Raw genomic sequence first — 17342 nt, 5'->3', positions numbered from 1 at the left:
ATTTTAACTTATTCAAAGGTGGAAATACAACTTTGCCGCCCATAGACTATAAAAAATTTGCCAAACCAACATGCAAAAAAAAAAATGCATAAGGTTAGAAAGTAATACGAGCTGCCTTCTTAACTCTGTATTTTTGTTGAAACAATTATAATAAAATGATTAATAGAAATAAAATAAACATTTAAACAGAATAAATATCCTCTTTAAAAAAATAACAGCAAAACAAATTCCAAGACTTGGTAAAAACCACAATTTAATAAAAACACGAACTAAAAGATAATCAAACAACTTTAAAACTAAAACTTATCCTAATAAATAAATACGAGTATTTTCAAAGCGTGACGCCTCGATTTCTTCCCTGCAAAAGATTTAACAATATCATCATATAATAATGATTCAATAAGATCAGTTTAATCGATAAAATAGCAAAAGAATTTATGCTATCTTATGACATTTTTGACCTTAAGTAATTTTTAATTCTTTTTAGACATATCGCATTATATATGCGTTTATTTTTTATTTTTGCAAATTTTTAATTTGCATAACAACCAACACAACCAACTTTAGGGGAGACCGGGGCTAGTTGGCCGCAGGGGTAAGTTGACGAACTGCGTTTATCTTTAGAGCCTTTCATCAGAAAGTAACAAAAATTACTCAGAAACTTCCTTATTGACCATTTCATCATTCACTGTAGTATTGTCAGGATTCGTGCATGCGCATGGGAGATATTGAGATTTATGCGTTTTTTGGACAAAAACGTAACTTTTAGAACATCGCTTCCTTCTTACTTTACAAAGAAAATATTTAGTCGTATAAAAAAAAAAAAAACTATTTTAAAAGTTCCAGTCACAATTGGTTTACTATATCCAGTCAGACTTTTTTTTCAAAGCTGCCGTTTTTCAGGATCTATAGATTGTTTATTAAAAAAAAAAACTTTCGGGGTAAGTTGACAAATTTTTCACGGGGTATGTTGGCTCATAGCATTTACTATGGAAAAAAATATTTAGTTTTATAAAATTATTATTTTTGTTTTTTTTAATTTTTAACAATATTGAAAATATTTATTCTTGCAAAAAAAATGTTAAAGTGTAATCGTAACAAATATGGATTAGGGTATCTTATAAAATTTGCATTTATTTACAAAAAAAAATTCTGAACTTTTCCGGACCCTCAAAAAACAAAAAAAGAAAATTGCGCCAACTTACCCCTCCACGGGGTAAGTTGGCGCAAACTATAAAAATGATTATTAATGCACTATTAAGTGCAAAATTAATAGAAATTTTTTTAAAATTAATTTTTGCAACAATTTTATCCCAAAATTTAATATTACTTTTAGCTGGTACCAAATATTAGTCCGTATAAAAGCGAAACAGTAGCCCACCTTTTATCGGTGGAAAAAAAAACTAAAAAAATTTTTTTTTAAATTTTTTTGCAAGAATAAATATTTTCAATATTGTTAAAAATTAAAAAAAAATTTCAATATTGTTAAAAATTAAAATTAAGACTTTTTTTTCAAAGCTGCCGTTTTTCAGGATCTATAGATTGTTTATTAAAAAAAAAAACTTTCGGGGTAAGTTGACAAATTTTTCACGGGGTATGTTGGCTCATAGCATTTACTATGGAAAAAAATATTTAGTTTTATAAAATTATTATTTTTTTTTTTTTTAATTTTTAACAATATTGAAAATATTTATTCTTGCAAAAAAATTTAAAAAAAAATTTTTTTAGTTTTTTTTTCCACCGATAAAAGGTGGGCTACTGTTTCGCTTTTATACGGACTAATATTTGGTACCAGCTAAAAGTAATATTAAATTTTGGGATAAAATTGTTGCAAAAATTAATTTTAAAAAAATTTCTATTAATTTTGCACTTAATAGTGCATTAATAATCATTTTTATAGTTTGCGCCAACTTACCCCGTGGAGGGGTAAGTTGGCGCAATTTTTTTTTGTTTTTTGAGGGTCCGGAAAGGCCCCAAGAATTTTTTTTTGTAAATAAATGCAAATTTTATAAGATACCCTAATCCATACTCTTTACGATTACACTTTAACATTTTTAAAAAAATGTACTGTTATGGCTACAGAGCTCATAGAGTAAAAACCGAGCCAACTAGCCCCGGTCTCCCCTACTCTACGATATCGTAACAACTCACGTGTTGCACAGAATCAACCTCATTTAATATCATTTATTCACTCTGAACCTCCCATCGTCAAACGAGTTCCGTATTCCGGCTGCGCTTTTTACAAAATAAAAAAAGTTTACCGAAATTTGCCCCCCACCCCCTCCCAAAAAGGAAGATTTGCCGCCTAGGCTATAGCTTATAAAGCCTATAAGTAAATATGACCCTAAACATATGAACACATTAAAACATTCACTTTTTGAGCAATTAGACTTTCATCCCTACTTACTTAACTTACTTAACTGTATATTTTAGTGAAAATGGAACAAAAGACAGAAATAATCCAGTCTATACGACACTTAGTTTGATAGTCGCGCAAACAATTCACCTTGAGAGATTTTTGGCCAAAACTTAACGCCGTGTATGGTCCAAGAAAGAATTAATTGCCAATTTTGTTGTACTTGCAATAGTGCCGTCAGGACCGGAAATACATCTTCAAGGGCCCTAGGCTAAATCAATTTTCGGAGTCCTCCAAAATATTATGAATAAAAGACAATTATATAGTATATGTAGCATTAAATTGCTTGCTGTTTGCTCTCGTATCTTTAATTCTTTTGTTTAGCGGTACAGCTTGTTTGTAAGAACGACAAAATATGACATATTTTGTCGTTCTTACATTAAAGCTGTCCTTTTTACATAAACAATCTTACATTGTAAGAACGACAGTTACTGGTTTCTATAAGCATTTAATATTAGATAAAAGTTTTAATACAAATGAATATAATATACCTAAAGTAGTACAATTATTAGTATAAAATTGTTAATAAAATAATAATTTAAATTATAATTAGAAATTTAATTTAATGCAACGTTTATCAAGACAAAAAAAAAACCAGACTGTAAAATTAAAAAAAAAAAAAACTCTCTTTAAAATCAATCGTTTTTAAACTTTTTGCTTTAGCAATCTTTGGTCCAATAAAAGTATTCTCTATTAATAGGAAATCAATGTTTGTCCGCGCGTACAAACAAACGACTTTTAATTTTCATCGAATAAGTGCATCAATCCGTACATAAATCGACTGGTTTAGATATAGTTGCAGTAAAGTTTAGACTCTCTGACTTAAATAGGGATAGGCATAGTAAGATAGTTTATACATCGACTGAGTTAAAAAGGGATAAGTGCAGTTGAGTTTACATACATCGACTGAGGGTTTCTGCTTGGGCCAGCATTTTTTTAAATAAAAGAAAGATATTTCAATACTTATTTAGGTAGGGTTTATAAATTAATTTAACTAACTTAAAAATATTATTAGGTTAAACTATACAAGGTTTTTTGGTGCAATTGTCAAAATAATTGATAAAAATGTATGTGTAAATACACGCGTAAAACTAAAAAAAAAGTAGTTTCACGCGCGTACAAACAATGCCTACCTTACTAATATTAACTCGATAAAAACATTGCATCATAAGTAAAAAATAAAAAAAAACATTGCATCATAAGTAGACAAACAATAAAAGCATTCTTAAGCAGAATTAATTAAAAAATTGAATAATATAATTGTTTACACTTCATATTAAAGTTCATCACTAAAATAACTCCTGGCGCTTTCGCTAAGATACTTAATACAAATACGACTTTTGATATCTTTACCGCTTTTAAACGGGTATTCACCATCAATGCATATTTTACCGAGATCAAGGTTTGCAACATGTTTAAATCCTAAAAGAGATGTATCCACTTTAAAAGTAGCGTCATTGTTATTGAGCGTGCTTACAACGTCAAACTTCTGTTTAATAGCAAACTCAACCACACGCTTTGAAAGCTCAACAATGACTTGACAAGCGATATCTCTCGGCAAATCCAAATTTGCATGCAGAGTTGTAAAGTCTAATACTTTAAATTTGGAAAGTGGGTAAATTTTGTTTAATACTTTATCATACATTAAAAACATTTCATCAATAGCTGGAGAAAAACTTAAATCTAAGGGTGCATTTAAAGAATGACAAAGAACTGCACCAACAGGTTTTCCACACAACATTGCGTAAAATGAATGGCAAGGATAGTTCGTAATAATTTTTTTCATAAAACAGCGAAATTTAATTTCATAGTTTGGATCCATCAAATACTTTGTAAGTACTTCTACTTCCAAAAACGCTTTAGCTTGCTGCTCATAAAGTACATCTAAAACATCATTGCTAACTTCGGAGAAGTTATAAACTTTGATTTCTTGATCTTTTATGGGCTGTTCATTATTGTTGCCTTGCGTTGTAAGTTTATCTGTAATTTCGTTTATAGAGCGCGCTGCACTAACGTTTTCAAAGGTTACGTCAAATCCAATTTTTTTCAGATTCTCAATATAAACCCATACACTCACAGAGTCTCCGCCCAATTCAAAAAAACTACAGTCTAGATCGATAGTTGAAGTATCAGTATTTAAAGCCATTGCTGTAATATATTTAAATTGGCTCTTGATTGGTTTCAAAGATATTTCTTCTATTGAAAGGACATTATTTCTGTTTGATGGGATCAGAGAAATCAGTTTTTGACGATCTATCTTATCAGATCCGTCAGTTTTAGGCATTGTATCTATAAATAGTATTCTTGGGATCATGAATGGTGCCATTTTACTGCTCAGTTCTTTAAGAACACATTTTATTGATGTTGTTGGCGGCGAGATGAAACAGTAAATTTCAGTTATTTCATTTACAACTTGTGCTACAACTGCAACCATATAACTAGGATAAAATGATTGAATTGTTTTCTCAATTTCTGAAATATTCACTTTATTACCTCTTATTTTAAAAAAATCCTTGTTGCGACCTACTTTATAAATTCCATTTTCACGGCGAACAGCGAAGTCGCCCGTTTTGTATACAGTTTGAAATTTTTCATCTGCACCGTAATAGAAAGGATTTTTTTCAAAATATTTCATATTTTCAGCACCTTCAGCTAGATAACCAGGTGATACTACCGATCCAGCAACCCATAGCTCTCCTATTTCAAACAGATTATTAATTAGATTACCGCTTGAATCTACTAAGTAAACAACCGCATCCGGTAACACAATTTCACCAATGAAAGTTTCTTTTGAGGCGTTAACAATATTTGATGGATCCATTTTACTATACATGATATTACCACAAGTTTCGCTACTTCCATAAACATTCCAGAGTTTAACGTGTGGAAGACATTTAAAAAAGTCGACCACTAAAGAATGATGCAAATCTTCTCCGCTACTCCATATTTCTCGAAGATACAACTCACTGTTGTAACCATTATTTAACAACAAAAGTGACGACCTCAGTAAACTTACACTTGTATATAACCGTGTAACTTTGTATTTACTCAAAAAGTCTAAGAAAAGTTTTGAGTTTTTAACTTGATCCGGTCTCAGAAACAAACACGACTCTTTCATGCATATTGCGGATAAAGTTTCTGTAAAGTAATCAATAAATATGAAGTTTGTCTTTGAACACATCATCTCATTTAGTTCGTAATCGAAATCAGATCTAAACCATTCAACTGTTTGAATCATATTTTCATGAGTTATTTTTACTGCTTTAGGATTGCCCGTACTCCCACTTGTAAAAAGAACACAAAATAAGCTACTTTTTATGATTGAACAAGTATAATTATTAGTTAAAATTTCTACTGGTACCAGTAGCGTTTTAATATTTATGATATTTAAATCTTTTAAATTTGCATGAAACTCATTGTTAAAGTTATTTTCAGTAATTAAAATATTGGCTTTAATTTGTGACATACAAAACAACATTTTTTCTGTGAGAGGTTCTTCCAATGGACAGAATGGTATTCCAAGTTTACTCAGAGCAAGTATTGCCGCTATGCGATTGCATCCATTTGGAATTAGCAATGCCACGATTTCATTTGGTTTAACATTAAACAGCTCGTGAAAATTTTGTGATATATTTTGTACCATTAAGTGTAATGTCCGATATGTGACAACTTCTTGATTTGGGTTGATAAGCGTTTTTCCAGAACTATCTTCAATTCGGTTGTAGTAGGAAAAGAAATCATTTTCTTTTAAATAGCTCGTTGTTCTACCATAGGTTATTCCAGAATCCATTTTTTGTATCTGAAAAATAAAATTTACAAATTGTCAATATCTTCAAAGTTGAAATTATGATAAAACTAAAAATTAAATAACGCAAATAAATTTGCTCAACCTCATGTAAAATTATAGTAATGTAAAAGGGCCGGTAAAGCGTTTTTCAAGAACGTAACAAACCTTTAGCTAAACGGGGAAGCAAAAGATAAGATTTAAACAAGTAGTTGAGATAGTAAAATTTAATTGTTTTATTTTACATAATTTTAGTTGTCTTAAGCTTTGATATTTATACCTTGTATCGAGGTATTCATACAACGATTACTTTATGTCACGATCATGATTGTTGTTATGACTACCTCTTTATAGTTCAAACAGTTATTAAAAATTTATCTTGTCAACCTTTCAAGAGAGTAATCCCTTTTGATTACACCTTTTAAAGGTCACAAACTACGCTTAAAATTTTCATTTTTCAACGCTATATATATATATATATATATATATATATATATATATATATATATATATATATATATATATATATATATATATATATATATATATTATATCTATACTATTATGATAGGACACCCTTTGATGATACACAATTAGCATTATTATTTTTGGTTCTTTAATATTAATATATTGTTTATTATGTTAATAAATTCAAAAATATGTGAATCTGTTTTTGGCGTAAAAAAAAAATGTTTTGGGACATTTTAATAGAAAAATTTAAACTTTGTATAAAAATGTTTTGAAGACTTCTTTGGATTGATTTATGTAAAACTTGTGTGATTTTTACTGCAAACATGAAAAATCCTGATACTTTTGAAAAAAAAGAAGCATTTGCCGCTTTATTTTATTTATTGCCGCTTTATTTTAAAAGTATATAAAATATGAGTTTCTATAAAAAAAAAGTCAAAAAGTTTCCGATGGAGACAAGTTTATGGTACCCCAAAAATTACGACGCACTAAAGCAAACGATTAGTTTGTATTTAAAGAAACAACCAAACGAGGAAGGTCTGAAGAAAGCTGATCTTGGAGGCCAAAGCTCCAAAATAGAGAAGACAATTATGGAACTACATAAATTTTGTTTGTCAGTTAGGACTAATAAATTATTCACGCTAAGTGATTTATGATTATTTTAAATGTTAAATAATTCAATTTATTCTACTACGTGACCAGGAATATATATTGTTCCTTAAACAAACACGTATAAACTTGAACAAACACGTATAAACTTGAACAAACACGTATAAACTTGAACAAACACGTATAAACTTGAACAAACTCATGATAGCATAATTTTTGTTTAACTCATAGTCAAAAAAATTTACATAATGTTGAGAAAGAGTGGCACATCAGGCCATTCTGTGATGAAAACAGTTTTACAATTATGTCTTAAGTGAAGATGCTGGAGCAAGAAAATTCATATTTAAAAGTGTTTTAGTTCTTTGAGTCCACTGCTTTTTGGCTTAAGGCATTCCATGGTTTGACTACACGATTGGTGATGAAGTTGTTTCATTCAACGCAAATTCTAACAAATTGTGCCTTTAATTGTTTTGTGTGTCCACGCGGACGAAGGCTGTACTTTGAGACCTCGATGTTTGGTTGAAATTGAGAGACCTGGAAGTTAATTTTGTTGATTTTGTTCGTAATTTTGTATTGCTCAATTAGGTCTCCTCTTTCACGTCGTTCGGTTAGTGTTGTTAGGTTAAGGCTTGCTAGTCTCTGAGTATACGGCAGGTGTTTTAAAATGGCAATATGTTTTGTGGCTCAACGTTGAACTTGCTCTAGCTTGGCTATGTCTTGAGCTAGAAACAGTTTGTACTGCAAATTCAAGGTGTGGGCGCATGTATGAAGTGTACAGTGTACGTCACAATGCTTAATCTCGACCTCTAAAAGCCTTTTTTGAGCCTGCCAAGCATCGATTGCCAGCTGATGCAGCCGTGCAGACTTATTTTTTAACTTTCAGATCGTTATAGCAACGCTTAGGTCTCGTTTAGATGATGTAAATGATAGCTGGTGCGGTTGGCCTACTAGGTTGTTCATTGTATAAGTTGCAGTTGATATTTTTTTTGCTGTGCCCAGTGTGCATGACTTTGCACTTGTCAACATTAAAAGACATGAACCAGGTGTGCGACCACTTCACAGCTTCGTTGGTATCGGCTTAGAGTTTTATGATGTCATGATTCGATTCGATAACTCCGGTTATTTTACAGCCATCTGCATACATTTTAAAGTGGTGTTGCATTTTTTCGTTAATGTAGATAAGGAAAAGAAGTGGTCCAAGATCGTTAATGTAGATAAGGAAAAAGAGTGCTTCTCCTTTTTTGGAGGCTCCTCACGAGTGCTGCGATAGGTCAGAAAGGTTATTAGCTGATTCAGATGATTTTCTTTGAGACAGTCTTAAATTTACAATCTGTCGGTCTATCGTTTTGTACATATGCAGCAGTCGCAATACCACCTCCTACGTCGACATGTGAGTACACAGTATTGCTGAAATTGAAGTCGCTGTACGCGGGTAAGGTTAAGCAGCCAATTGAATTGTATTTTTCAGATGCAGTGCTTATTAAACTTATTATTTCATCGAGCGTTGAGTTGTTTAGATCATGAGGGCGGTAGAGACAGCCTAGTAGAATCAATTCGTTTTGAAATTTTGGTTTAATTCAGACTTGCTCAATAGAGGTGCGGTTGAGTTGGTCAATTTTGGTGTAAGAACAATCGAGGTTTTCTTTTGTGTAGATGGTAATTCCTCCTCTTCTGAATCTGTTTTTATTGAACAGTTGGTACCCTACCAATTTTGTGTCGGATGTGTCTGTGAACCAAATCTTGGTAATCAAAATTATGTGCGGTTGAAGTAAGGGGTCTATTGAGGTGGCTTTAGCTCTAAGTTTGTTGATTTTCTGACCATTAAGCGAGCAAGGGTTATTGGCCCAGTAGATGAGTTGTTCTAGCTTCTCATTTGGTTGTGTTGGTTGTTTTAATTTTGGTTTTGGGCTTATTGGAAGAGGTCGTCGATCATATGATGATGAGTTCGTCGGCCGCTTAATTTTTGTTGAGTTTGGTACAGGATTGTGCTGGATATTTAAGTATTATTTGTTGTTGCTAGCTTGGTCTTTTATTGGTGTGGTAGGTTTGAGACGTTAGTTGATTATTGTATATATGGTTTTGATAATTTCTTTCATCCTTGTTACTTCGTATTACGAACAAAGTTGTTGATGTTGCAGGTAGAGATATCTTTTTGTTTTTTGCATTCAGTGCGTAGTTGCCATGCTAAGTTCTTTTCGACTGCCGTTAGGTCAGGGTTAATGAAGAGTGTGGTATAGTTGGCTCGGTTCGTTGCGACTCGGAAGAACAGACTGGACAGTTTCAGTACGTGGTTACGGTCGCTTTCTCTAGGAAATGTGATGACTAGCGGTCTTGTTTTGATTGGTTTTCCAACAGATTCACGAGGAGTAAGGTGGAAGAAAGCAAGGTACTTATCTTTGTCAGCACCAATAAGGTGGAGGACTTTGTTAATTTCAGTTTGATCGTGATGCTTTTGGTCGTACTGGTCGGATGAAATTGAATTGTTTATTCCTTGGATGATTCTTTTGATTCTTTGGCAATGGTATCTATCATGTCAATTTGTTGTTGGTTTTTTTTGAGAGTTTAAGCGTTTTTGCTGACAACATGGTTTCAACTGGTGGCTGTTAGTGTTGTACTAACTTGTGTGCTGGTGCTGTGTTGTGCAATGATGGCTTTCAAGTTTGCGATTGTTGAGTACTGAGTGTTTATGATTGAGTTCATGTTTGCTAGTTCAATCTTCTGGTTGCCTGTCTGAAGTTCAGCGGCTATGAATCTTGCGGTGAGTGCTTCTATTTGCTTTGTGAGCTCGTCACGGAGGGCTGCTACCTGGGAGTTTACTGTTGTGTTTGCCGTAGCAGTGGGTTTTATTATTTTTTCTTGATACGCGAATATTTATTGCAGAGATATCGTTTGTATTTTTTAAGATAATTGTTATTATTTTTTATTATTATTATTTTTTTTTTAGGTGCCCCAAGAAGTCCTTACGGTCTTGTCACAGAACACCGCGGAAGTGCATTTAACCAGGAAGTTCACGCCTCCTTCCTTACCGTGACGCGAAAATTTGTCCAGAGCTCGTTTCAACCCTGGGTCTCCTGCTTATAAAGCAAGCGCTCTAACCATTGCGCCACGGCCGCATATATAATTGTTTTTTAGGATATTTTGATGCTGATATTTTTAGAATATTTTAAATTTTGGCGGTTTTGTATTTGGATGCGGTAGATAATACTTTTTTATATTTATGTTATAATAAATAAGATTTTACCATGTTTATACTTATGTATAAATTTTTGTTCACGTAAAAAGCTTTTGAATAACAAAATTAAAAAATTAAAAAATAGAAATATTGAAATAATATATATTTCTTTCGTAGATATGTATTAAAAATAAAATAATTAGTAAAAATTTTTCGGTAATATATTGTCATAAATTTCCGTAAATGTATTTATTGATTAATAATAAGTTTTGGATTTGTCAAAGGCACAATAAAATTAAGAAAAAGTGTGAAAAAATTATTCTCAAAATTTGTTGAGTAGAACAAATAAAATATCGCTAGCGCAATTAGTTGGCAATTAAAGACTATGAAAAGAATAACTTAAGAAAAAAAAATAATAAAATAAAAAAATAAAAAAAATAAAAATAACAACTTTTTAAAACTCTGTAAAAATATAAGCGAACTGAAGCATAAATAAAATCTTAGCTATAAATATTTTTATGATAATAATATGTAAATAAGATATAAATATAATAATATAATAAAATATAAGTATAGGTATATATAAATATAGGTGTGCGAAGTACAGCAAAGACTGTATTTTAGACACGAGTATAGGTAATATAGTATACTGTGATTTTAGAATAGAAAAGTAACTAATAAGCTAATAGATGAAGCAATAAATGAAGCAATAAATAGAGAAGTAAATAATGATTATAAAAAGAATAAGACAAAACAAAAAAAATAAAAAATAAAAAAAGTACGAAAAAAATAAAAAAAGTACGAGAGAAATACTCCTGAAAACTTACGCTCGAACAAAAACACGTCTTGTCGACTCAAAGGCTTAAGCGCAAAAAAGCACAAAAAACACTTTTCTTTTCTTTTTCGTTTCTTTGTTGTAACTTAATAGCTAAGAGTTTTTTAGGTTTTTTTTTAAGAAAGCAGTCAGCACATTTTGAGGATTCACCTCCCTCTTCAATTCATTCCTAGAATCACCCTATCGTAAAGGTAACCTTTTATACTTTGGTATAGCTATCATATATTGCTTATACTAGTACATGTGTTTATATTTTTCAATTTTTATTATTGTTATTATTTTTTGTTGTCAGGTATATCAAATGGAAAGCTTACACAACTTCACAAGGCATTACAATTTCTGGACTCTATGGCGACATATAGACTCTATGGCGACGCGACCCGTGCGAAAAAATAAATATTGCCCTCATTTATTTCGACCTGGGAACTTTTTTCTTTCGCTCCTCTTTCTTTTATGCCACATGGGGAGTGATGATAGGTTGCAAATCATGATAAAGATATTATTGAGCTCTTGAAGTTCTTGTATTTTTTAGATTTGGCGCCAGTGATTCTTTTGTTTCGCAGTAATATATAGCATATTGTATATATATATATGTTTATATATGTATATATATATATACATATATATATATATATATATATATATATATATATATATATATATATATATATATATATATATATATATATATATATATATATGCTAATACGTGCTACTACTAATACGTGCGGCTTTGCTGAAAATCATTTAAAACTTGTATAGATTAGAAGTGTTTAAAACTTTAGAACATTTTGGAAAATTCCAAAATATTTCAGTCGACTTTAGAACATTCTGGAACAATTTAGAACGTTCTGGAACAATTAAGAATATTCTAGAACAGTTAAGAATATTCTAGTACAATTTAGAACATTCTGGAACAATTAAGAATATTCTAGAGCAATTAAGAATATTCTAGTACAATTTAGAATATTCTAGAACAATTTAGAACATTCTGAAACAATTAAGAATATTTTAGAACAATTTAAACTATATATATATATATATATATATATATATATATATATATATATATATATATATATATATATATATATATATACACATATATATATATATATATATATATATATATATATATATATATATATATCAAGTAACACCATTTATGCTTATAAATCCGAAACACTCAAAGTTTAAATCAATAATGGTTTTAATACCTATTATGTCATTTATCTCAAACACGCGGTCGAATCTACAGACTACCAGACATTCCGCCAAATTTTGGCATACAACAGCTCTATTTTCAAGATGTCCTCTAAGAAAGAACTGACGAGTTCCATCATGTGCAATGTACAAAAGATAAAAGAGCATTGCATAGAGATCTAAACAGCTGACCTTCATATCAGAGCTTACTATCGAGCATTTCTATTTTAAATATGTATGTTTTTTTACCACTTTATAACTTTGTGTGTTAATGTCACAATAGTTTTGAAAACTATACAATGACTTTTCTAAAAGCTATAATCGAGCTAGAAACAATTGATGGCTGTTATGTCTCATAGAAACCATATTAAATATGAGTTAAAGAAATATAGCTTGTGAGTATTTCACTTGAAATACTCACAAGCAATTTATTATCATAAAACGAATACAAGAACTTGATAAGTTTGTAATTTCCGTGCGTGACTTGCGTGAGTGATAATGTATGAACTGCATTTAAAAGATTGCTTATATATGGTTAAAAGGATATATAAAATATTGCTTAAAAAATAGATATACTGCTAAAACTTATACTTTTCAAGTAAAGTTTATTTAGGTAGAAATTAATGTTTCCGTTATTCTATTCCGTGCGTGATTTCGCTTCAAACTCAATTTATTCTTTGATAACATTACTAATGCTTGCAATTCTTTGTTTTTAAAATATTTATATAGATTAGAATTAAATGAGAGTAAACTGGAGCTAGTTTTATTATAATAAAAATAAACGACAAAACATTTACAAGTTTCTGTGCGCGTAGTTTTGGAAATGCCCTACCCATATTTAAAAAATTATACCAAGGAAGAAGCAAAGATTTTCTTCAAAAAATTTTTCCCAAAACCATTTATCAATTAATTTATCAACTTTTAGGTTTTTTCCTTGTTTTAGTTTACAAGTACTACAGTTATGTTACATTTGCTTTTCGTTTCACTGCTTTGTTTAACTTGTTTAACTGATACTTTCTAAACAAAGATAACCAGCATTTTTAAAGCGTGTTGCAAAGTCTTGAATCTGGAAAAAAGTTGTGAAAGCAAGTGACATTGATGCAACTCCAAATTTGACAAATTTCTTAGAAAAGTAATAATTTTTCTAAAATAACTTATAATCAACTAAAAAAACTAAACTATTTATTTGGATATTTGATACTATTTTATGAATGTTTATTGTAATTGTTTCTGTACTTTCTGTACATAACGTAATATTTACGAAATAATTAAATGTGCTAGAAGTTGAAATTATTACCCTGAAAACGGAGCTAATATACTTTGGTTTTATATATATATATATATATATATATATATATATATATATATATATATATATATATATATATATATATATATATATATATATATATATATATATATATATATATGAATTTATATTTATAATTATATTTTTATATATATTCCCGATAAAAAACAGGGTAGCAACATAGAACAAAGTAAACTTAGTGTTTAAATGAATTTAATGATTATACAATGGCTGAGAGAAAGTTTCTCTTCCATGTCATTTGAAAAAAAAACTTTACTATTAAAAAATGTATACTTACCAGCAGCCGCAGCAGCTCCAATAATTAAAGCAAAAACAATTGCAAGTGGTACTACTCCTTTTGCCATCTTCAAAGTTAGCAATGCAGTTTGTGTAGAACTGACTTTTTAGCTGTTGTTATATACTAAAATGGTTACCATGGTTGTCTTTTGCTCGTCAATTTTAAATTACAATATACAATTAGTTTGTTATTTATATAATTTTTTTGTATCAATATCTATTTTATCTGATTAATGGAATAAAATAAAATAAATTACTCTTCTTTATTGCATAATATTATAACAACGTGACATAATGAAATATTGCATATAATTGTATTGCATGAAATTTGACAGAAAATAATTTTGCTATACTTAACCATTCAATTCTTATTTCAATGCGGAAATAGAATTGAATTTGTCTGTTCGATAAAAAAATATTTGAATATGCAATTATGTAGTGGTAAGAAACGACTCGGACATAATCGATTAAAACTTCCTCAACTAAAAGAAATAAAAATATTAACTACAATTATAGAATGTTATATTATAAACAATTTTTTTTTTTAATACTTTATAATATTATTTTTTATTGCTTTTCAGAAAGTTATATTTTATGTTCTTTCAAAAAAATATTTGTTAAGTTATTTTAATTTAGAAAGGTAGTATAAAGTAGGCAATTAACAGGGTGAAAATAACAGGGTGAAAATAATAGGGTGAAAATAACAAGGTGAAATTAACAGGGTGATTTGGTTTTCTTAAAGATACGTATCACAAAACTGCTATAAGATGTTTAAGTCAAAGCTAGTCTATATTAAAATCAATTTAGCAAAACGTTTGTTGCAAACAATATGGTTTTTTAATAAAAAATAAAAAGTTATTGGCTATTCCACGTTGTTACACGATGTTACACGTTGTTACACGGTATTACATGTTGTTACACGGTATTCCATGTTGCATGTCTCTTAAGCACGGTCTTAATCAACACAATTTAAAACGTTGGAATTGAAATTTTCAAGTTTTTAGTAATTTTAAGCCTTTCGTTACTTTAACTTTTCCTTTATTCAGGCAGTTGTGTCATTTGCAACAAACTTATTTTGGGCAAAAATTAATAAAAACAAAAATTAAGCTAAGACTTGAAAGGCAAGTTATACGACCTGGGTTAAAATCAGTACGCTAATATGGGCTAAAACTTTGTCACCATCCTTACCCCTTTACCCTCATTACAAATTTAAGTCTGAATTTTTAATGTTTATACTATATTATTTAGTAAGTTAAATGAACTAATACTTGTATATTTAAGTTACATGATTTTGCTGCTTGAGTTCCTTCCCGTTATAACGTTGTATACCGATAATATGGAGCAGGATGTTAACACATTAGAAAAGGTTCAAAGAGGAGTAAAAGTATTGCTTGGTGAGCCTAAAACCTTGTCATAAAACAACAGAAACAGCAACTTATAAATATTATTGCTCAAAAGAAGACATTTATTAGGAGGCCTTACGCAAAAGTTTAACACAAAATCAGATTTATAAGAAGTTTTTTGGAATGTCTCGCGAGTATTTAATTCGCCAAGAAGAGTCCCACAAAAGCTGTATATGAAAGCGCAAAAGAGAAATAGCGAGATGCTGCAATCAAAGGCATAACATTTTCAACAAAGGCGTAGCTCAGCCCTGAAAAGCACTGCTGTATATACAGCAGTACATGAAAAATTATTTCGTTTTAAGTTTTAAATAACACAATAATTTTTTAGCTTTTTGACATGCAGCGTTACCATGAAGCACCAAAACCTGTTTTGGGATTATAGCAGCCTTTAGATGAGTTGTTCAGTTTGTTCTTGAAGTTGTTTACTGATGATTTGATGACTTGATGATAAACTTAAAATTTTCAAATATTTGTAAACGTGGTTATAAATACCATTATTTAAAGCTATATAACAACTAATTTTATTTCATTACAAAGGGAAATGATAAAAAAGTTTATTTGTAGTGAATTACAATTTCTTCATTTTGAGTTAATGAAAATTTTTACTACTTTAATTCTTTATATTGTGCATAAAAAACCAAGTTTGTTTTTTAATTTATTTTAATTGAATTGATTCATTATGCTTCTTTACTTTAGTTGCTACAAATCAATATGGTGATTCGGCTTCTATTTTTACCAAATATTTTAACCAAGCGTTGCACTTTTTTTTAATTTGATTTCGAAAAAAAAAGTAAGGAATTTTTTCATGTAAATAAAAAAGTTTGTTTAAATGTCATTTATAATCGCAATAAATAACATTTCAATATAAAGATTTAATCTCGAACCAACCATTGCAACTATAAAAGAAATCAATTCATTCCTGTGCAAAAAAGCGATTCTTACCAACAAACTTGCCGCAACCTTATATAAACGAAATTGAAATGAAAAATGATTCCGTTACAAAATTCATAGGCGTTTATCTCGGTGAAAACATCTCCTGGAATCAACACATTAATTATGTATCTTCTAAAATTTCAAATAACATTGAGATTCTATATAAAGCTCGTAACTTCCTTAATAAAAATGGCTTAAGCCAACTTTATTACTCTTTTATCCACAGTTACATAAATTATGCTAACACTGCTTGGGGGAGTACTGTTAAAACTTCTTTTTCGTCGTCGAAAACTTGCGATCTGCATAATTAACTATGCTGATCGTTTTACACATACAAAACCTATTTTTACTGAAATGAGATCATTAAATTTATTTGAACTCAATGGTTTTAAAGTTTTATGTTTTGTATATTTATGGAGAAATAATTTATCCCCTAGCGCTTTTAATAATATTTTCAAACTCAAACCTAACAACAAATACGATATGAGAAACATAAATTTTTTAAATGAGCCGTTTTGTCACACAAAATTTAATCAATTTTGCATTGCTTCTCGTGGGCCCCACCTATGGAATAATATTGTTCTGCACAATTTCGATCAACCAACTTCCTTTTATCTTTTCAAGCTCAATCTAAAAAATGTATTATTTCACTTGATAATATACTCAAATACTTCTAATATTTTAAAAATTGTTATTTAGCTTGGATTTTATTACTTTTATATTTTAATTTTTACTTTATTTTATTGTATGTTATACTTGTCTTTATTTTGCTTTCTTGTATTTTATAAGGTTCTGACAACAAGATTTTGTGATCTTCTTTCAGATCCTAGCTTATGTTCAATTGTTAGCAGTTTATATATGTGCGCATCTATATTTGTAAGTATATATATGCTTATGTTTATATATGCGTGTG

General features: G+C 29.6%; 1 protein-coding gene across 1 annotated transcript; it reads right to left on the bottom strand.

Moving 5' to 3' along the window:
* Window positions 1–3692: 3692 nt before the first annotated feature.
* LOC136087025 (beta-alanyl-bioamine nonribosomal peptide synthetase ebony-like) lies at window positions 3693–5654 on the bottom strand. The gene has a single exon (XM_065809530.1). The coding sequence runs from the start codon at window positions 5652–5654 to the stop codon at window positions 3693–3695; it is 1962 nt and encodes a 653-aa protein (XP_065665602.1).
* Between the last annotated feature and the right edge of the window lie 11688 nt (window positions 5655–17342).

This window comes from Hydra vulgaris, chromosome 11, assembly GCF_038396675.1.
Source record: "Hydra vulgaris chromosome 11, alternate assembly HydraT2T_AEP".
Lineage (NCBI taxonomy): Eukaryota > Metazoa > Cnidaria > Hydrozoa > Anthoathecata > Hydridae > Hydra > Hydra vulgaris.
Note: the sequence above shows the minus strand (reverse complement) of the source record. Positions and strands in the feature narration are given on the sequence as shown.

Coding starts and splice junctions, on each gene's coding strand:
- LOC136087025 (XM_065809530.1), bottom strand. CDS start 5,654: ATGATTCAAACAGTTGAATGGTTTAGATCTGATTTCGATTACGAACTA.